The sequence below is a fragment of the Lutra lutra genome, chromosome 13 (genome assembly GCF_902655055.1).
Source record: "Lutra lutra chromosome 13, mLutLut1.2, whole genome shotgun sequence".
Classification (NCBI taxonomy): Eukaryota; Metazoa; Chordata; class Mammalia; order Carnivora; family Mustelidae; genus Lutra; species Lutra lutra.
The window spans coordinates 43793402-43806557 of NC_062290.1; the positions used below are offsets into that span (position 1 = coordinate 43793402).

Below are 13156 nucleotides of genomic sequence, written 5' to 3' on the forward strand. Positions count from 1 at the left end.
CTAAGGATTCCCAGGCAAGCCTACTAAGTCGGTTTAGTTATCTTGTGACATGCCAACCTGGGAGGAGAAACATTTCCCCCCCTTAATTTAGTTAGATAAATTTTGAATGACCCATTTCAGCTTGTTACCAGATGTCTACAAGCTGTTTAACATCCTTTAAATTAAGAACCATCTTCACTAATTATTTCATGTATGTATTTATGCAAAGTCATTGTACTAACTTTAATTGAATGGTGGTTAGAAATTAATTCTTTAAAGGTAAAGCTCTATAAATTCCTAGCCCTAAGTTATATAACACCTAGTGAATAGCAGCAGGGGAATAGTAAAAATCTATAATACTTCTTTTCCTTACCCCTGGCTATACAGTCGTATACATACTTGAAGCACATCGGTAAAACCACAAAGGCAAAAGGGTAGTAGAACACATCTTTTGTGGAAAGTTTACTGTTGCCAGAATTGCTAACAATTTGAACAATTTTCCATAATTCTGTCTTGTTTTATAATGGCATGTATTTTCCCAAGTTTTTTGGTTTGTTTTTTTGTTGTTTTGTTTTTAATCCCCCAAAGAGAACTGTTTTAGATTTGAGATATCCCTAGATAGTGTAGGGGTCAAAGAGTTTTCCTTTCTTCAAGGTTCCTTGACTGGTTTAATAATGAAGTTGATATAAGACAGATTAACAGGAGGAAAACGAACAGAAGTTCAATAACATGCATACCTCCTTCCTACATGGGAGAGACCCAAGAAAATTGAATAAGTCCTCCAAATGGCCAAAATCTTCTCCTTAAATACTGTTTTCAGATGAAGACAAAAGAAGATGGGGTCAGAGTCAGTTATGGGAGGTTATCAGGAAAAGTACAATAAATAAGGGGGAAGATTGTTATGCAGATTTAAGTCATTGTCTTCTTCATGACAAGAATTTTTAGAAACTTAGAGTCATCCATTTCTTCCTGGTACAAGGAAGGCGACACACTCACAAATGGAGATTTTCCTTATACATGTAAATGTCTCTTACAAAAAGGTAACATCTGCTTGATTTCCAGAACTTGTTCTGCGTTTGCAGTTTCTTAAAGGTAATTCTTATGCCCAAGAGACATATTTTGGGTTGGCAAGCTCTCTTCCCCTGTAATCCCACCTTTGAAACTTCCCCAAGAAGTTTCACAGGCCAGAGGCTAGACTGATAGATTGCTCTGGATCTCAAGGAACCAGTCTCTGTTCTGAGGATAGGTCAGTTTAGTTAAACAGTTGTGTATTATTTTAGGAGGTTAGTCTTACAGGTGGGCTCCCAAAGTTAGACCTATTTTGTGTGAAAAATCAGTCATTTAAAAAGGCATTCCTGTGGAAGCAAAATTAAAACGAAAGTTAATGATTAGAGCAGACTATAAACCCAGCCTGAGTCCTGAGGTCAGCCAATAGAAAGAAGGCATTTCTAGGCAGAGAAGCTGAAGCATCTTCTGCAGTTTAAATAAGTCTGATGATGTCATTGTTTGTTTAGTTGCCCATACAGCAACAGGCATGAAGATTATCAAAACACGAGCTTTTGTGGTGGTTTCTTTGATGTTTGTATCAAGTGACCTAGCTTTAGTTTGCAGGACTTATGGAGGAAAGGCAGCTTTAGATCTCAGTGATTCCAAGTCAAAAGTATAAACATTAGTTTGGAGAGTCATAGCCAAATATTTGAGGAAACCAGAAGAATTCAGGATTCAGTATAGTTTATAGACAACAAACCCTTGAGACAATTAATAAGAACTAGAATCTAATATCCACAAAGGTAGGTTATTGAAATATAATTAAGCTCTTTAAAATCACCCTAATTTCCACTAAAGGTATCCAAAATAAGCCCAATTTCAATAAACTTGGCTTGATTATTTACATAAGTCCAGCAAAGAATAGTGGTTGACCATATAGGCTCTTCTTAAATCTGCTTTACTGGAATTTTTCATAAGGAGTTTCAGATTGAAATTTCAAAGCTTCTCGAGACCAAGATGCCAGTCCAGTGATTTGCCACCAGACGTGCCTGCAATAGCTGTAGATTTGGGTAAATTTCTCTCTTCTTTTTTTTTTTTTTTTTAAGATTTTATTTATTTATTTGACAGAGAGAGATCACAAGTAGGCAGAGAGGCAGGCAGAGAGAGAGGAGGAAGCAGGCTCCCGCTGAGCAGAGAGCCCGATGTGGGGCTCGATCCCAGGACCCTGAGATCATGACCTGAGCTGAAGGCAGAGGCTTTAACCCACTGAGCCACCCAGGAGCCCCAAATTTCTCTCTTCTTGAGGTCCCCAAAATGTCCTGAGGTTTCTTCACCTGGCAAGAAGTGACCTTCCTTACCAGGAAAAGCTGCTGGGGTACGAGGCTGTTTTCCTAAAGAGTTTTATTGGTTCCATAAAGTCATCTTAGTTCCTAAAAGCTGTCTGGTCATATTTGAATCTATGCAAGCTTCTCTCAAATAGGACATGCCAGTCAAAACCTTGGTAATATACCCAATATTCCCAATTCTGTCATGTTACAAGAGAACAGATTCTTGCTGAATTTACGCAAAAAAAAAAAAAAAAAGAAAAAGAAAAAGAAAAAAAGATTTCCATGAAAATATAAGAATATTTACTAAGAGTTTCCAAATTCTGGAGGGATTACCTAGAGAGAAAAAGATAAATGTTTCCATTTGTTTACAAAAGGCACATTTTACCAAATTGTTGTAAGTCATTGTTAGTTTAAGAGAAGAGGTTTTCTTAAATCTAGAAGAATAAAACATTAAAAACATTAATGATAAAACAGTCACAAAAATTATAATCATTCTCATCAGTTCATTAAGTCCCATGTTACTAATTTTTATTCTGCTTGAATCAGTTTTTCTATTAGTTCTGGAAACTCTTACCCAGTTCAGTTTTATGATCTTAAAGTTATAAGAAACGGGTATTTTAGAATATTTTCCATGAGTCTTCTTGGAGATTAAGCATTTTCCAAATATTACTGCAAAAGTTTAAGAGTAGGGGCACCTGGATGGCTCAGTTAGCTATGCGTTCAACTCTTTTGTGTGTGTATGTGTGTTCAGCTCTTGATTTCAGCTTAGGTCATGATCTCACGGTCAAGACATCAGACTCTTCACTGGGCATGGAGCGTCCCTTAAGGTTCTCTCTCCCTCTTCCTCAACCCCTCCCCTTTTCCATAAGCTTGTGGTTCCTCTCTCTTTAAAAACAAACAAACAAACAAACAAACAAACAAAAAAACTATTAAAATTTCAAAGTAAAACAAGAACTGTGTAAAATGACAGAGTTAAAAACGGCCATGGTTAACCAACTGCTGAGAGTTCATTACAATGCAATTGATAAGGAAATGTTGTTATTTCTGTGGTATATGTACTTCAGGATAATAACTAGAACTATAAGTGATAACTTTATACTAGGACAGGTCAGATTTTTAGGAGTTTCATGCAAATTCCAGAACACTTAAATTGATACTTTTATCTACAAAAATATAATCAAATAAGTTTAACATCACAGTTTTGACAGTATTTCTCATGTAACTTAATGAACTAAATCAACCTAATTAGGTTAGTAACTTTTAAGATGTTCCAGGGATCATGTTTAATATCTTAGAATTTCTTCTGGGTCAGAGACTTCATTTAGAATTTGATTTTGGGAAGTTTGTCAAAAATATCGAAAGGTTTTGGACAGTTGACTAAATAGGATCATAGTTTACCATGAGCTAGTACTTAGTTACCTATTTAACCAACACTATAAAGACTTCACAGGCAAATATAGAAGCTTACACAGTGCTCATCAAAACTTAGCCATTTTTATATCTAAAGGACTAGATTTACATAAGTAATAAAAAACTTGATTATAAAAATAATGAAGCACAGGGAATTATTTTGATTAAAAAAAACCACAAAATCTTTGCTTTCAGGGTACATTATTTTAAAAGGTAAATAACATTTCATTGTCTCTTACCAAGAATATACCAATAGTCAGAAAATGTTGTCCTTTTACCAGAGACAAAATCAAACTGAAAAGTTATAGTAGCTTACTTCTGATATTAAAGTTCACTCAATGAAATTAACTCCAATCTTAGCCAGTCCTAACCATGCATTAGTTCCTTTCTAAAGGTTCCCTTCCACAAACTTTCTACAAGTTTCAGGTTTGTCCTGTTTTTCTTCTTTCCCATTTATAATTAATCGGTTTTACTTTGGGACATACTTTCTTTCCTTCAACAAAATGCATTTCTATTCCATATACCTTTTTTTACTGAAAACACACATCCTACTTTTCTTACATTCAGAAAAGATTATTATTTCTAGTAGTTTTAGTTACATTTACTAATTAGAATTCTTAACCCTTAAAAACCTTAATTTCGGATGCCTGGGTGGCTCAGTTGTTGAGCAACTGCCTTCAGCTCCAGTCGTGATCCTGGGGTCCTGGATTGAGTCCCGCATTGGGTTCCCTGCACAGTGGGGAGTCTGCTTCTCTCCCTGATCTTCCACCCCCCTTTGCTCTTTCTCTCTCTCTGTCATTCTCTCTCTCTCAAATAAAATCTTAAAGAAGAACCTTACTTTCTAGTGAAAACTAAGTAAGCAATTGTGAACTGTGTTATACCAGCATTCTTTAGATTGTCAAATTTATAATTATATTCCATAATTTCTACAAACATATGCCCCCCTTTTTAAAAATAGTGCATTCTTTCAGTATGATACAAGACATGCTTACTAACAGATTCAAATAATTGTTTAATTGCTGTGTAATATGAAGCTGAAAGTAGATAAGCCTATGTTTAGTAATTATTTTATCTTATTTGGAAATGATCTAGATGGTGCATTCTCCACCATTGAATTTAACTTAGCTAAACTTTAAAGTTTCAACTTACCAAAGGTATTTGTAAAACTATGTTTTAAGTACATATACTATAAAATATAATTTCCATTAAAAAGTTTATCTAAACGCTCTTAACCCACTAACATCTGTCTGAATCACTCACTTCCAACAAGTATGTTTAGACTACCCATGAAAACTTCATGAGACATTAGACACAGCCAGCCATCATCCCAAGTTATTTTTCTTGCTGACAAATTTTGTAAGAGATGCAACATGAAATTACTTGATTAGTAAACCCAGGCAGAATAAAAGTTGTATTTCTGCATTATATTCAATGTTGGTAATGCTAATATATTAGAGTTTTGATTATACCAATGAACTTAAACTAGTTTTTATTTATCAAAGATTATCCCAGGTCATGTGAACTTGAAACACATTTGGCTCCATTTTTGTTACATTTCTGAGAATTCAGTTTATGTGTATGTTTAATTTTCTTTATGTGAATTAAATAGAGGTCTTTCACAAATTAATTTTGGTAATACCATCTGGAGGCAGAAAAATATCACATATCTACAGTGTACGTATACAGACACACAATGTTAGCTGGGAGACATGTATGATAATGTAGAATTTACTAGTAAAAGAACAGTAGGAATGAGTGAAGTTTCTTTTCAGATGACTTTTTGTTTGTATTTACTAATATTTGTGGAGAAGACGCATGATTTTTCATTTGCCTAAATTTCAAATGAGCTTTCCCCCTTTTGCTCTCGTTTGATAAGAATTACCTCCATGAAATATGTTGAATATTTGCATCTCAAAGGTATGGGGAAGGAATGCAGGTTCCTCTAAAAAGAACTTTGGTTTCCTAAGGCCAATATTTACCAGCTTTTTGAAACAAATAGGGAAAGTTTAGGGAATAGTAAAAAGGATTGGTGGACCTTGAATTGTTTCTGGAGCCATACCTATGGTCCTGTAAAGACTAGATATGTAAAACAAGGATAGCTGTCTTCAGTTCCTCAAAGAATTGGGCTGTTGCTAAATGATATCAAAGAACTGACACAACCATCCAACTATGTTGAATGTTTTTCTTTCCTTTGGGTACATTTAGCTTAGGAGAAGCCCTAAACAAAACAAAACAAAACAAAAACCAAGTCCTATTAGGCGGTGCATATCAGCCTTGTTCATAAATTTAGTCTGACTGGTAGATTTCCATCTAATTTTCTGCCTTTTTAATCTATCCACTAATCGCAGGAGATAATCCACTTAAAAAACTTTTTTTTTTAAAGATTTTATTTATTTATTTGACAAAGACAGAGATCACAAGTAGGCAGAGCAACAGGCAGAGAGAGAGGGGGAAGCAGGCTCCCCGCCGAGCAGAGAGCCCAATGTGGGGCTCAATCCCAGGACCCTGAGATCATGACCTGAGCTGAAGGCGCCCCAACTTAAAAAACTTTTGATGATCCTTCCTTAGTTTAATAAATTCTTTAACTTGGCTCTTAAGTCATCCTTTGGCCAAGGAGTGAAAGATAGCTGAGGAGCATATCCCCCAGTCTTGAGTGGTTATTGTGAAGGTAATAATCTCTTTAGACTGGAAAGGCAGTTCAGAAGGAGATTTAGTAAAACATGAGAATTCAGATAAAGAATCATAGAGGGAAGCAGTAGGAATCATACCAGCCTTAACAACTTTTGTTTTAAGCAAAAACAAAATCAAAAGCAAAAATAAAATTGGGTCTTTAGTTTTTCAGTTGCCCAATTTTCCAAATATCCACCCCACTTTTCTTTTTTGATGAGGAACTCCTCCGCAAAGTTTGCATTTTAAAGAATAGCTCTTAGGTCCTATAGATGATGGGGGCAGAAAACTTATATCACAAAGGCATAGAGAAAATAAGTTTTCTCCAAGATGGAGTTTTGATGGCATATTTGCCTATTATTAGAGGTCCAGGGTAATTTAAATTGTTCTTTTTTTTCTCAAGTGCAGGACAATTCTGTTTCCAGTGCCTCAATATCTACAAGCAGTCTGAGATTGAATAGGTGAGGCCTCAGGATTGGTAAAGATGGGTGACCTCCGAATTGTTTTTAGAACCACATTCAGGTTTTGTAGAGATTTGCAGAGAGGTGGGGCTGGTTTAAACAGGGTCCCGGATATCCAAAGGATCTTCTTCAGAGACAGGGAGTTGGAGATAAATAGGTGTGGAGGAGGATAGATCCTATTTTTTCTTCTGAGTATAATGAATATAATTTCTGTTATTTCATATTGTCAAGGGAGTCCTTAGGGCTAGCTGTTATTTAGGTACAAACCTACTTGGCTCTGTTAGGATTACCTTGATTTTATAAAAATTCCAAAGCTCAGGGGCGCCTGGGTGGCTCAGTGGGTTAAAGCCTCTGCCTTCAGCTCAGGTCATGATCCCAGGGTCCTGGGATTGAGCCCCATGGCAGGTTCTCTGCTCAGCAGGGAGCCTGTTTCCTCCTCTCTCTGCCTGCCTCTCTGTGTAGTTGTGATCTCTCTGTCAAATAAATAAATAAAATCTTTAAAAAAAAAAAAATTCCAAAGCTCAGACTTTGGGATCTCCCAATTGGATGGGGGCCACCAAATGTGGAGCCAAGAATTCATCTGAGGCAGAACAAAAGGGAGAGAAATAATATTGGATACACCTGGAGGGAATTGTGAGCAGGGCTGTGGAGGAGAGACTGTCTGGCATGAGGCAGTTGGTGGGGAGCTGTAGTTAAATGGGGAAGGTGAGGAAGTATGGGAACATACGGAATTTAACTTTTCTGGTACTGTGTCTGGATGTAGGTCATCCTTGGTCAGCTAGCGCTTATATGGATATTTTGAGGTGGGTCGCCTAATAGGCCTGTTTGTATTCAGCCACGGGGTTGCTGTGGGCCCTTCTACCTTAGTCAGCTTTCCATTGTTCAAGTTGAGTGCCTATAAGTGGCCTTTACACAGACCACACCCCAGAACAATTAAATCTTAACTTCTGTGGTGAGATACAAGCTTCACGATTTTTTGAAGCTCTCCAACTAATTCCAATATGTAGACTAGTTTGGGAGCCATTGTTCTAAATGATCATTGGGTCAAGTCCCTTGTCTTAAGGCTGGTAATAAAAACTTAAAAACAGGGCACCTGGAAAGCTCAGTCACTTAAGTGTCTTCCTTTGGCTCAGGTCATGATCCCGGGGTCCTGGAATCAAGTTCTGCATCAGGCTCCCTGCTCAGTGGAGAGTCTGCTTATTGCTCTTCCTTTGCACCCCCCTCCCCGCTCATGATCTTTTTCTCTCTCCAATAAATAAATAAAATCTTTAAAAAAAAATTGATGAAGGTGAGGAAGGACCAAATCTGCATTCCCATTTCTTTTTTACTTTTTCTAAGGTTTTCTTCCTCATTCTCAAAAGCCATTAGAGATAAAATCCTCCTCAGCTTAAAACTCACTAAGCATTTATCTATGTCTTCAAGGAAATTCTAGTTTCAGCTACTAATTATGTCTCAGCCGGTGATCTTTCCACTCTTCATAATAGAAGTGCTGGGGTTTACTCATGTGTGAGTATATATATACACGAATAAATACATGAAAGCTAAGTAACACAGTCAGTTCTAATTTCATCATATTAGTGCTTGTGCAGATGGTCACATATTTTGGGAGATGTATCACAGTATCTCTTAAAACATAAGATTGTCATTTAAGTTGCTTAGTGGTGAAACTTGATTTTATACTGGGACGATTAAGTGTTACATTTCCTGCCTGACGGAACATTCTCAGGAATCACTCAGCTGCAAAAAAATTCTCAAACAATTAGAAATCCCACAGTGGAGCCTCAGGACTTTAGAACATTCTATTTCTTTTAGCTTTTCATAGTCTGAAATATAAGAAATGTACTTGAAAACTGAGAAGAATAGAACCTTGTCCTTTATATATGTATATAAAATACTATATCATATAATTATTAGCTTATTAACATGTATTTATGAATGTTCATTTCTCATAGTTGAACAGCATTATAAAGACATGCTGTCAAATGACAAAAATAATACATAATTTCGTAACAAGTTTGAAGTCCTTTATTCAAGAGAAAACAGTCCATGGACTGGGGGAGTACTGTGCCTAGCAAGCTGTGGCACACTCTTCCTAAGGATTTTGGGAAAGAGGGAGTTTTATAGAAGTAGTGCAGGGACATCTGGGTGGTTCAGTTAGTTAAGTATCTGCCTTGGGCTCAGGTCATGATGCTGGAGTCCTGGGATCGAGATCCATGTCGGACTCCGTGCTCAGTGGGAGCCTGCTTCTCCCTCTGACCCTCCTTCAAATAAATAAATAAAATCTTTAAAAAAAAAAAAAAAAAGAAGTAGTAGTAGTGCAGAAAACAGGGCATGGTTAGCTTGGAGGTCAGGGATTTTTTTTTATAAGGCCAGTATGTCCTGTTGTCTAGGGTAAGGTAAGTTGGCTAAAGTTGTGTTGGAGGGTAGTGATTGGTATATATTGGGCTTTTTCCTTGATGGTAAGGTATTTACCATAAGGGCAGCAGACTTAATTCAGATTTCTGATGTGGGCCAGGCCACTGGCACAGCCTTCATTCTGTGGGTGTTGATACAAAAATACAATTTATCAATGCTCTTTCAGAGATGAGTGATCATCAGAAAGAGTTGTTAATACCTTGAGAAAGAAAAGCAGGATTTCAGCAAAGCATGTTAGTCAAATTTGTGAATAAAATGATGTTGAAAGGTATAGAAAATACTTTACAAAATTGAATAAAAATCCCCGAAGATAGCAATAGATTGGGAAGATAGAGTAATGAGGAGACTGCAAGGTCCGTTACTTAGCTGGAAACTGCTAATTGCTCAATGATACAGTGTGAAAAATATAGGACTTTGCAAGAGTATACATACAAATATTGTAGGAGGTTTTAATTAAATCTCGTATGAGTCTACAGTACAATATACATGTCAGAAAAGCTTGCATAATTTTAGTCTGCATCTACCAGGAGTTCTACTAAGGAATTCACATAGTATACTTGGAATATGAAATTGAATTCTGGACATAACGCTCCATGAAGATAAGGCAGAGCATATTCAAGAGTGACCAGGGTGGAAAAGCATCTCAAAAACACACATAATAGGAATATTTGAATAAGCTAGGGATGTTTTTCTTGAGATGTTTCAAGCATCAAATGACGGTATCCAAATAGTTAAGAGATCATCCATATGGAAAAGGGATCGGACTTATTTGTGTGTTCTGCTCAACCTCAGCACTTTCATTTTCCTTCCATTAATACCAGCTGTTAACATAATAGAGATTTTACTTATTTTTCTTGTTATCTGAACCCACCCCATTAGGATGAAAGGTACATAAGGGCAGGGATTTTTTTTTTTTTTAAGATTTTATTTATTTATACTTAGGCAGAGATCACAAGTAGACGGAGAGGAAGGCAGAGAGAGAGAGAGAGAGAGGGAAGCAGGCTTCTTGCTGAGCAGAGAGCCCGATGTGGGACTCGATCCCAGGACCCTGAGATCATGACCTGAGCCGAAGGCAGCGGCTTAACCCACTGAGCCACCCAGGCTCCCCAGGGCAGGGATTTTTATCTCCTTTTTTCACTTGCTACTTTGTCCTTTGTGCCTGGAAAAGTGCCTGGCATATATTTGGAGCTTACCAGGCATTTTACAGAATTGAATGGACATAGGAGATGGAACTGGGATCAGCCTCAGAAATTCAGAGATTGTCCCAGACGAAGGAAAAACTTTTCTGTCGGAAATGTTAAAGCTTTCTGCCCTGTCTCAGAAAGTTGTAAGTGCTTCCACCCTTGGCATTGTTAAAGCATGTGCTTCCTGAGTTAACACTTGGTAGAAATACTACAGAAGTGCTATTACTAGGGATTTGATACTGGGTATTCTAATTTCTTGATGAGATTTTACAATTTTGGAAATTTATTTTTAACATTTAGTTTCTTTTCATCTGGGTGACAAGTAACTATGACATTGAACTATTTTTGAAGAGGCATACTCTTTTTCTTTGATGGATACACTTTTCAAATATGGGAATTATAATAAAGAGGACATTTGGTTGTGAAAAAAAGCAGGACCCACTGATACAATATAACATTTATCAGATGAAGAAACATTGTCCAGAGACAGTAAGTAACTGAAACAGCAACATAGACAGAACTCAAGTCCCAGGCCAGTGCTTGCTTACCAAGTCTGCTAATTTTACTACAGTAATAGGTCTCCATTTAAATGATGTTCAAATTTCAATCACCAATGTAGATGCCCCATCAGGCTAAAGAAGTCCTACTTGTACTTACTTATTCATCTTAATAAGTTAGAGGCCATGTATGGAATCCACAGAAATAATAGACTTTACAACATATTTAGACTAATTTTCTTGACATAGAAAACCAATAAATGCTCAGATTAAACTTATAGCTTTATATGCAATATGTGCTATAATGGTATTTGGTCTTGAACTTAAAAGAGGTACATTTAACAACTCTTCTTCCTGAATTTTATGTTCCATTTTTTCTAAAAGCAGTGATTCTGAAGGACAGACCTCTCAAGATTTAGGAACAATTATTGTAGAAACATCCCAGAAGATAAGTCCTATAGAAGATGGAAGAGACCAGAAAGAGGGTGACCAAATGGAAGACAGCCAAATGCAAGGAAAAGAAATGGTACAAATATATTCAAATACAGATGGCAAGACCCCGAAGGTATATGACACAGTGTTACTTAATTATAAGCTATGTTTTTAATTTTATCTTTGCTTTATAACTTAAATTTCATGACCAGTGATTTAATTTGAATCCTTAGAAAATGTTTTTCTTTGAAATATATAGTGGAAATACTCAACTTTTTAATAATTTTTAAGTATCAATTTGTTACAAACTTTTGTATAGTTGAAAATGGAAATAGATATTATTTTCCTAAATATGAATCTTAAGGTATTTATATCTTAGCCAAAAAAATAGGTGATAATTAGCTTATTAGGTTTTAGATTATGTTACCAAGAACATGATCCCTAAAAGAAAACATCAATAAATTAGACTTAATTAAAATTAAGAAATTTTGGTCTATGAAAGGCCCTCTTTTGAGGATAAAAAGATATGCCATACACTGGAGGAAGTGTTACAAACCGTGTATGTGACAAAGGACCCAGATTTTGAATATTTAAAGATTTTGTCAAAACTCATTGGTAGAAATTCAAATAATCTAGTTAGAAGATGGAGTAAAAAACATGAACAGACATTCCACTGAGAAGATAAATGGAAGGCAAATAAATACACATAAAGATTTCCAACATCGCTAATCATTAGGGAAATGCAGATTAAGACCCTGTTGAGATACATATCTTTTGGAACAGCTAAAATGAAGAGTGAGAATACCAAATGCTGACAAGGATGCAGAGAGAGTGGGTCTCACATGTAATGCTAGTGTGAATATGAAGTGGTAGGGCAGTCTGGGAAACAGTTGGCAGTTTCTTTAAAAAAAAAAAAAAAGAAAGAAAAGGATGAGGTGCCTAGGTGGCTTAGCTGGTTAAATACCTGCTTTTGGCTCAGGTCATGATCCCGGGGTCCTAGGATCGAGTTCCACGTCAGGCTTTGTGCTCAGTGGGGTCTGCTTCTCTCTCTCCCTCTGCTCCTCCCCACTGTTCTCTCTGACAAATAAACTCTTAAAAAAAAAGGGACACCTGAGTGGCTCAGTCAGTTAAGCATCTGCCTTCCCTCTGGTCATGATCCTGGGGTCCTGGAATCATGTACCACATCGGGCTGCTTCTCCCTTTGCCTACCACTCTGCCTGCTGTCCTCTCTATCTCTCTCTGACAACTAAAATCTTAAAAAAAAAAAAAAAAAGAGGAATTTATCATACAACCCAACTATTTGCCTCTTGGACACTTATCCCCGAAAAATGGAAATTTGTGTTTACCCAAAAACCTGTACATGAATGGGCATAACTTTATTTCTAACAGCTGAAAACTGGCAACAACCAGAATTTCCTTCAATAGCTGAATGGTTAAACAGTGATACATCCATTCCATGTAATAATATTCAGGGGGGAAAAAAAAAGAGAGTGACAAACTATTGACACACACTATATTCTACATTCTACAATTTCTCATCTTGAGTTGGGGGCTTAGGCTGTCTTTCATTGCCTTTTATGTTTTGTGTTGCTATATACGTGAAATTTCAAGTTCAGAGAAGATTATCGATTGTCATATATTTTCCTGGCCACTTTGTTGGTTGCATGTATCTTTGGATTCCTATTTCTACCTCATTTGTGACATCAGGATGTCTTTAACATTTTGCCATGTTAAAAAAAACACAAAACTTTAAGTGTGCTGATCTCAATGTTTAAGATTTTCCTGAACTTCTTTGG

At 36.5% G+C, this 13156-nt stretch overlaps 1 protein-coding gene across 7 annotated transcripts in view; it reads left to right on the forward strand.

The window, feature by feature from the left end:
• The window catches only part of CNTLN (centlein), a 301590-nt gene that overhangs the window by 216146 nt on the left and 72288 nt on the right, over positions 1-13156 (forward strand). For 5 of the 7 annotated variants that reach the window (XM_047700244.1, XM_047700250.1, XM_047700251.1 and 2 more), the window contains one exon: positions 11313-11493. In XM_047700244.1, coding sequence (XP_047556200.1) covers positions 11313-11493 — 181 coding nt within the window. The remainder of the gene's footprint in view (positions 1-11312; positions 11494-13156) is intronic. The other 2 variants (XM_047700246.1, XM_047700245.1) reach the window with 2 other exon arrangements.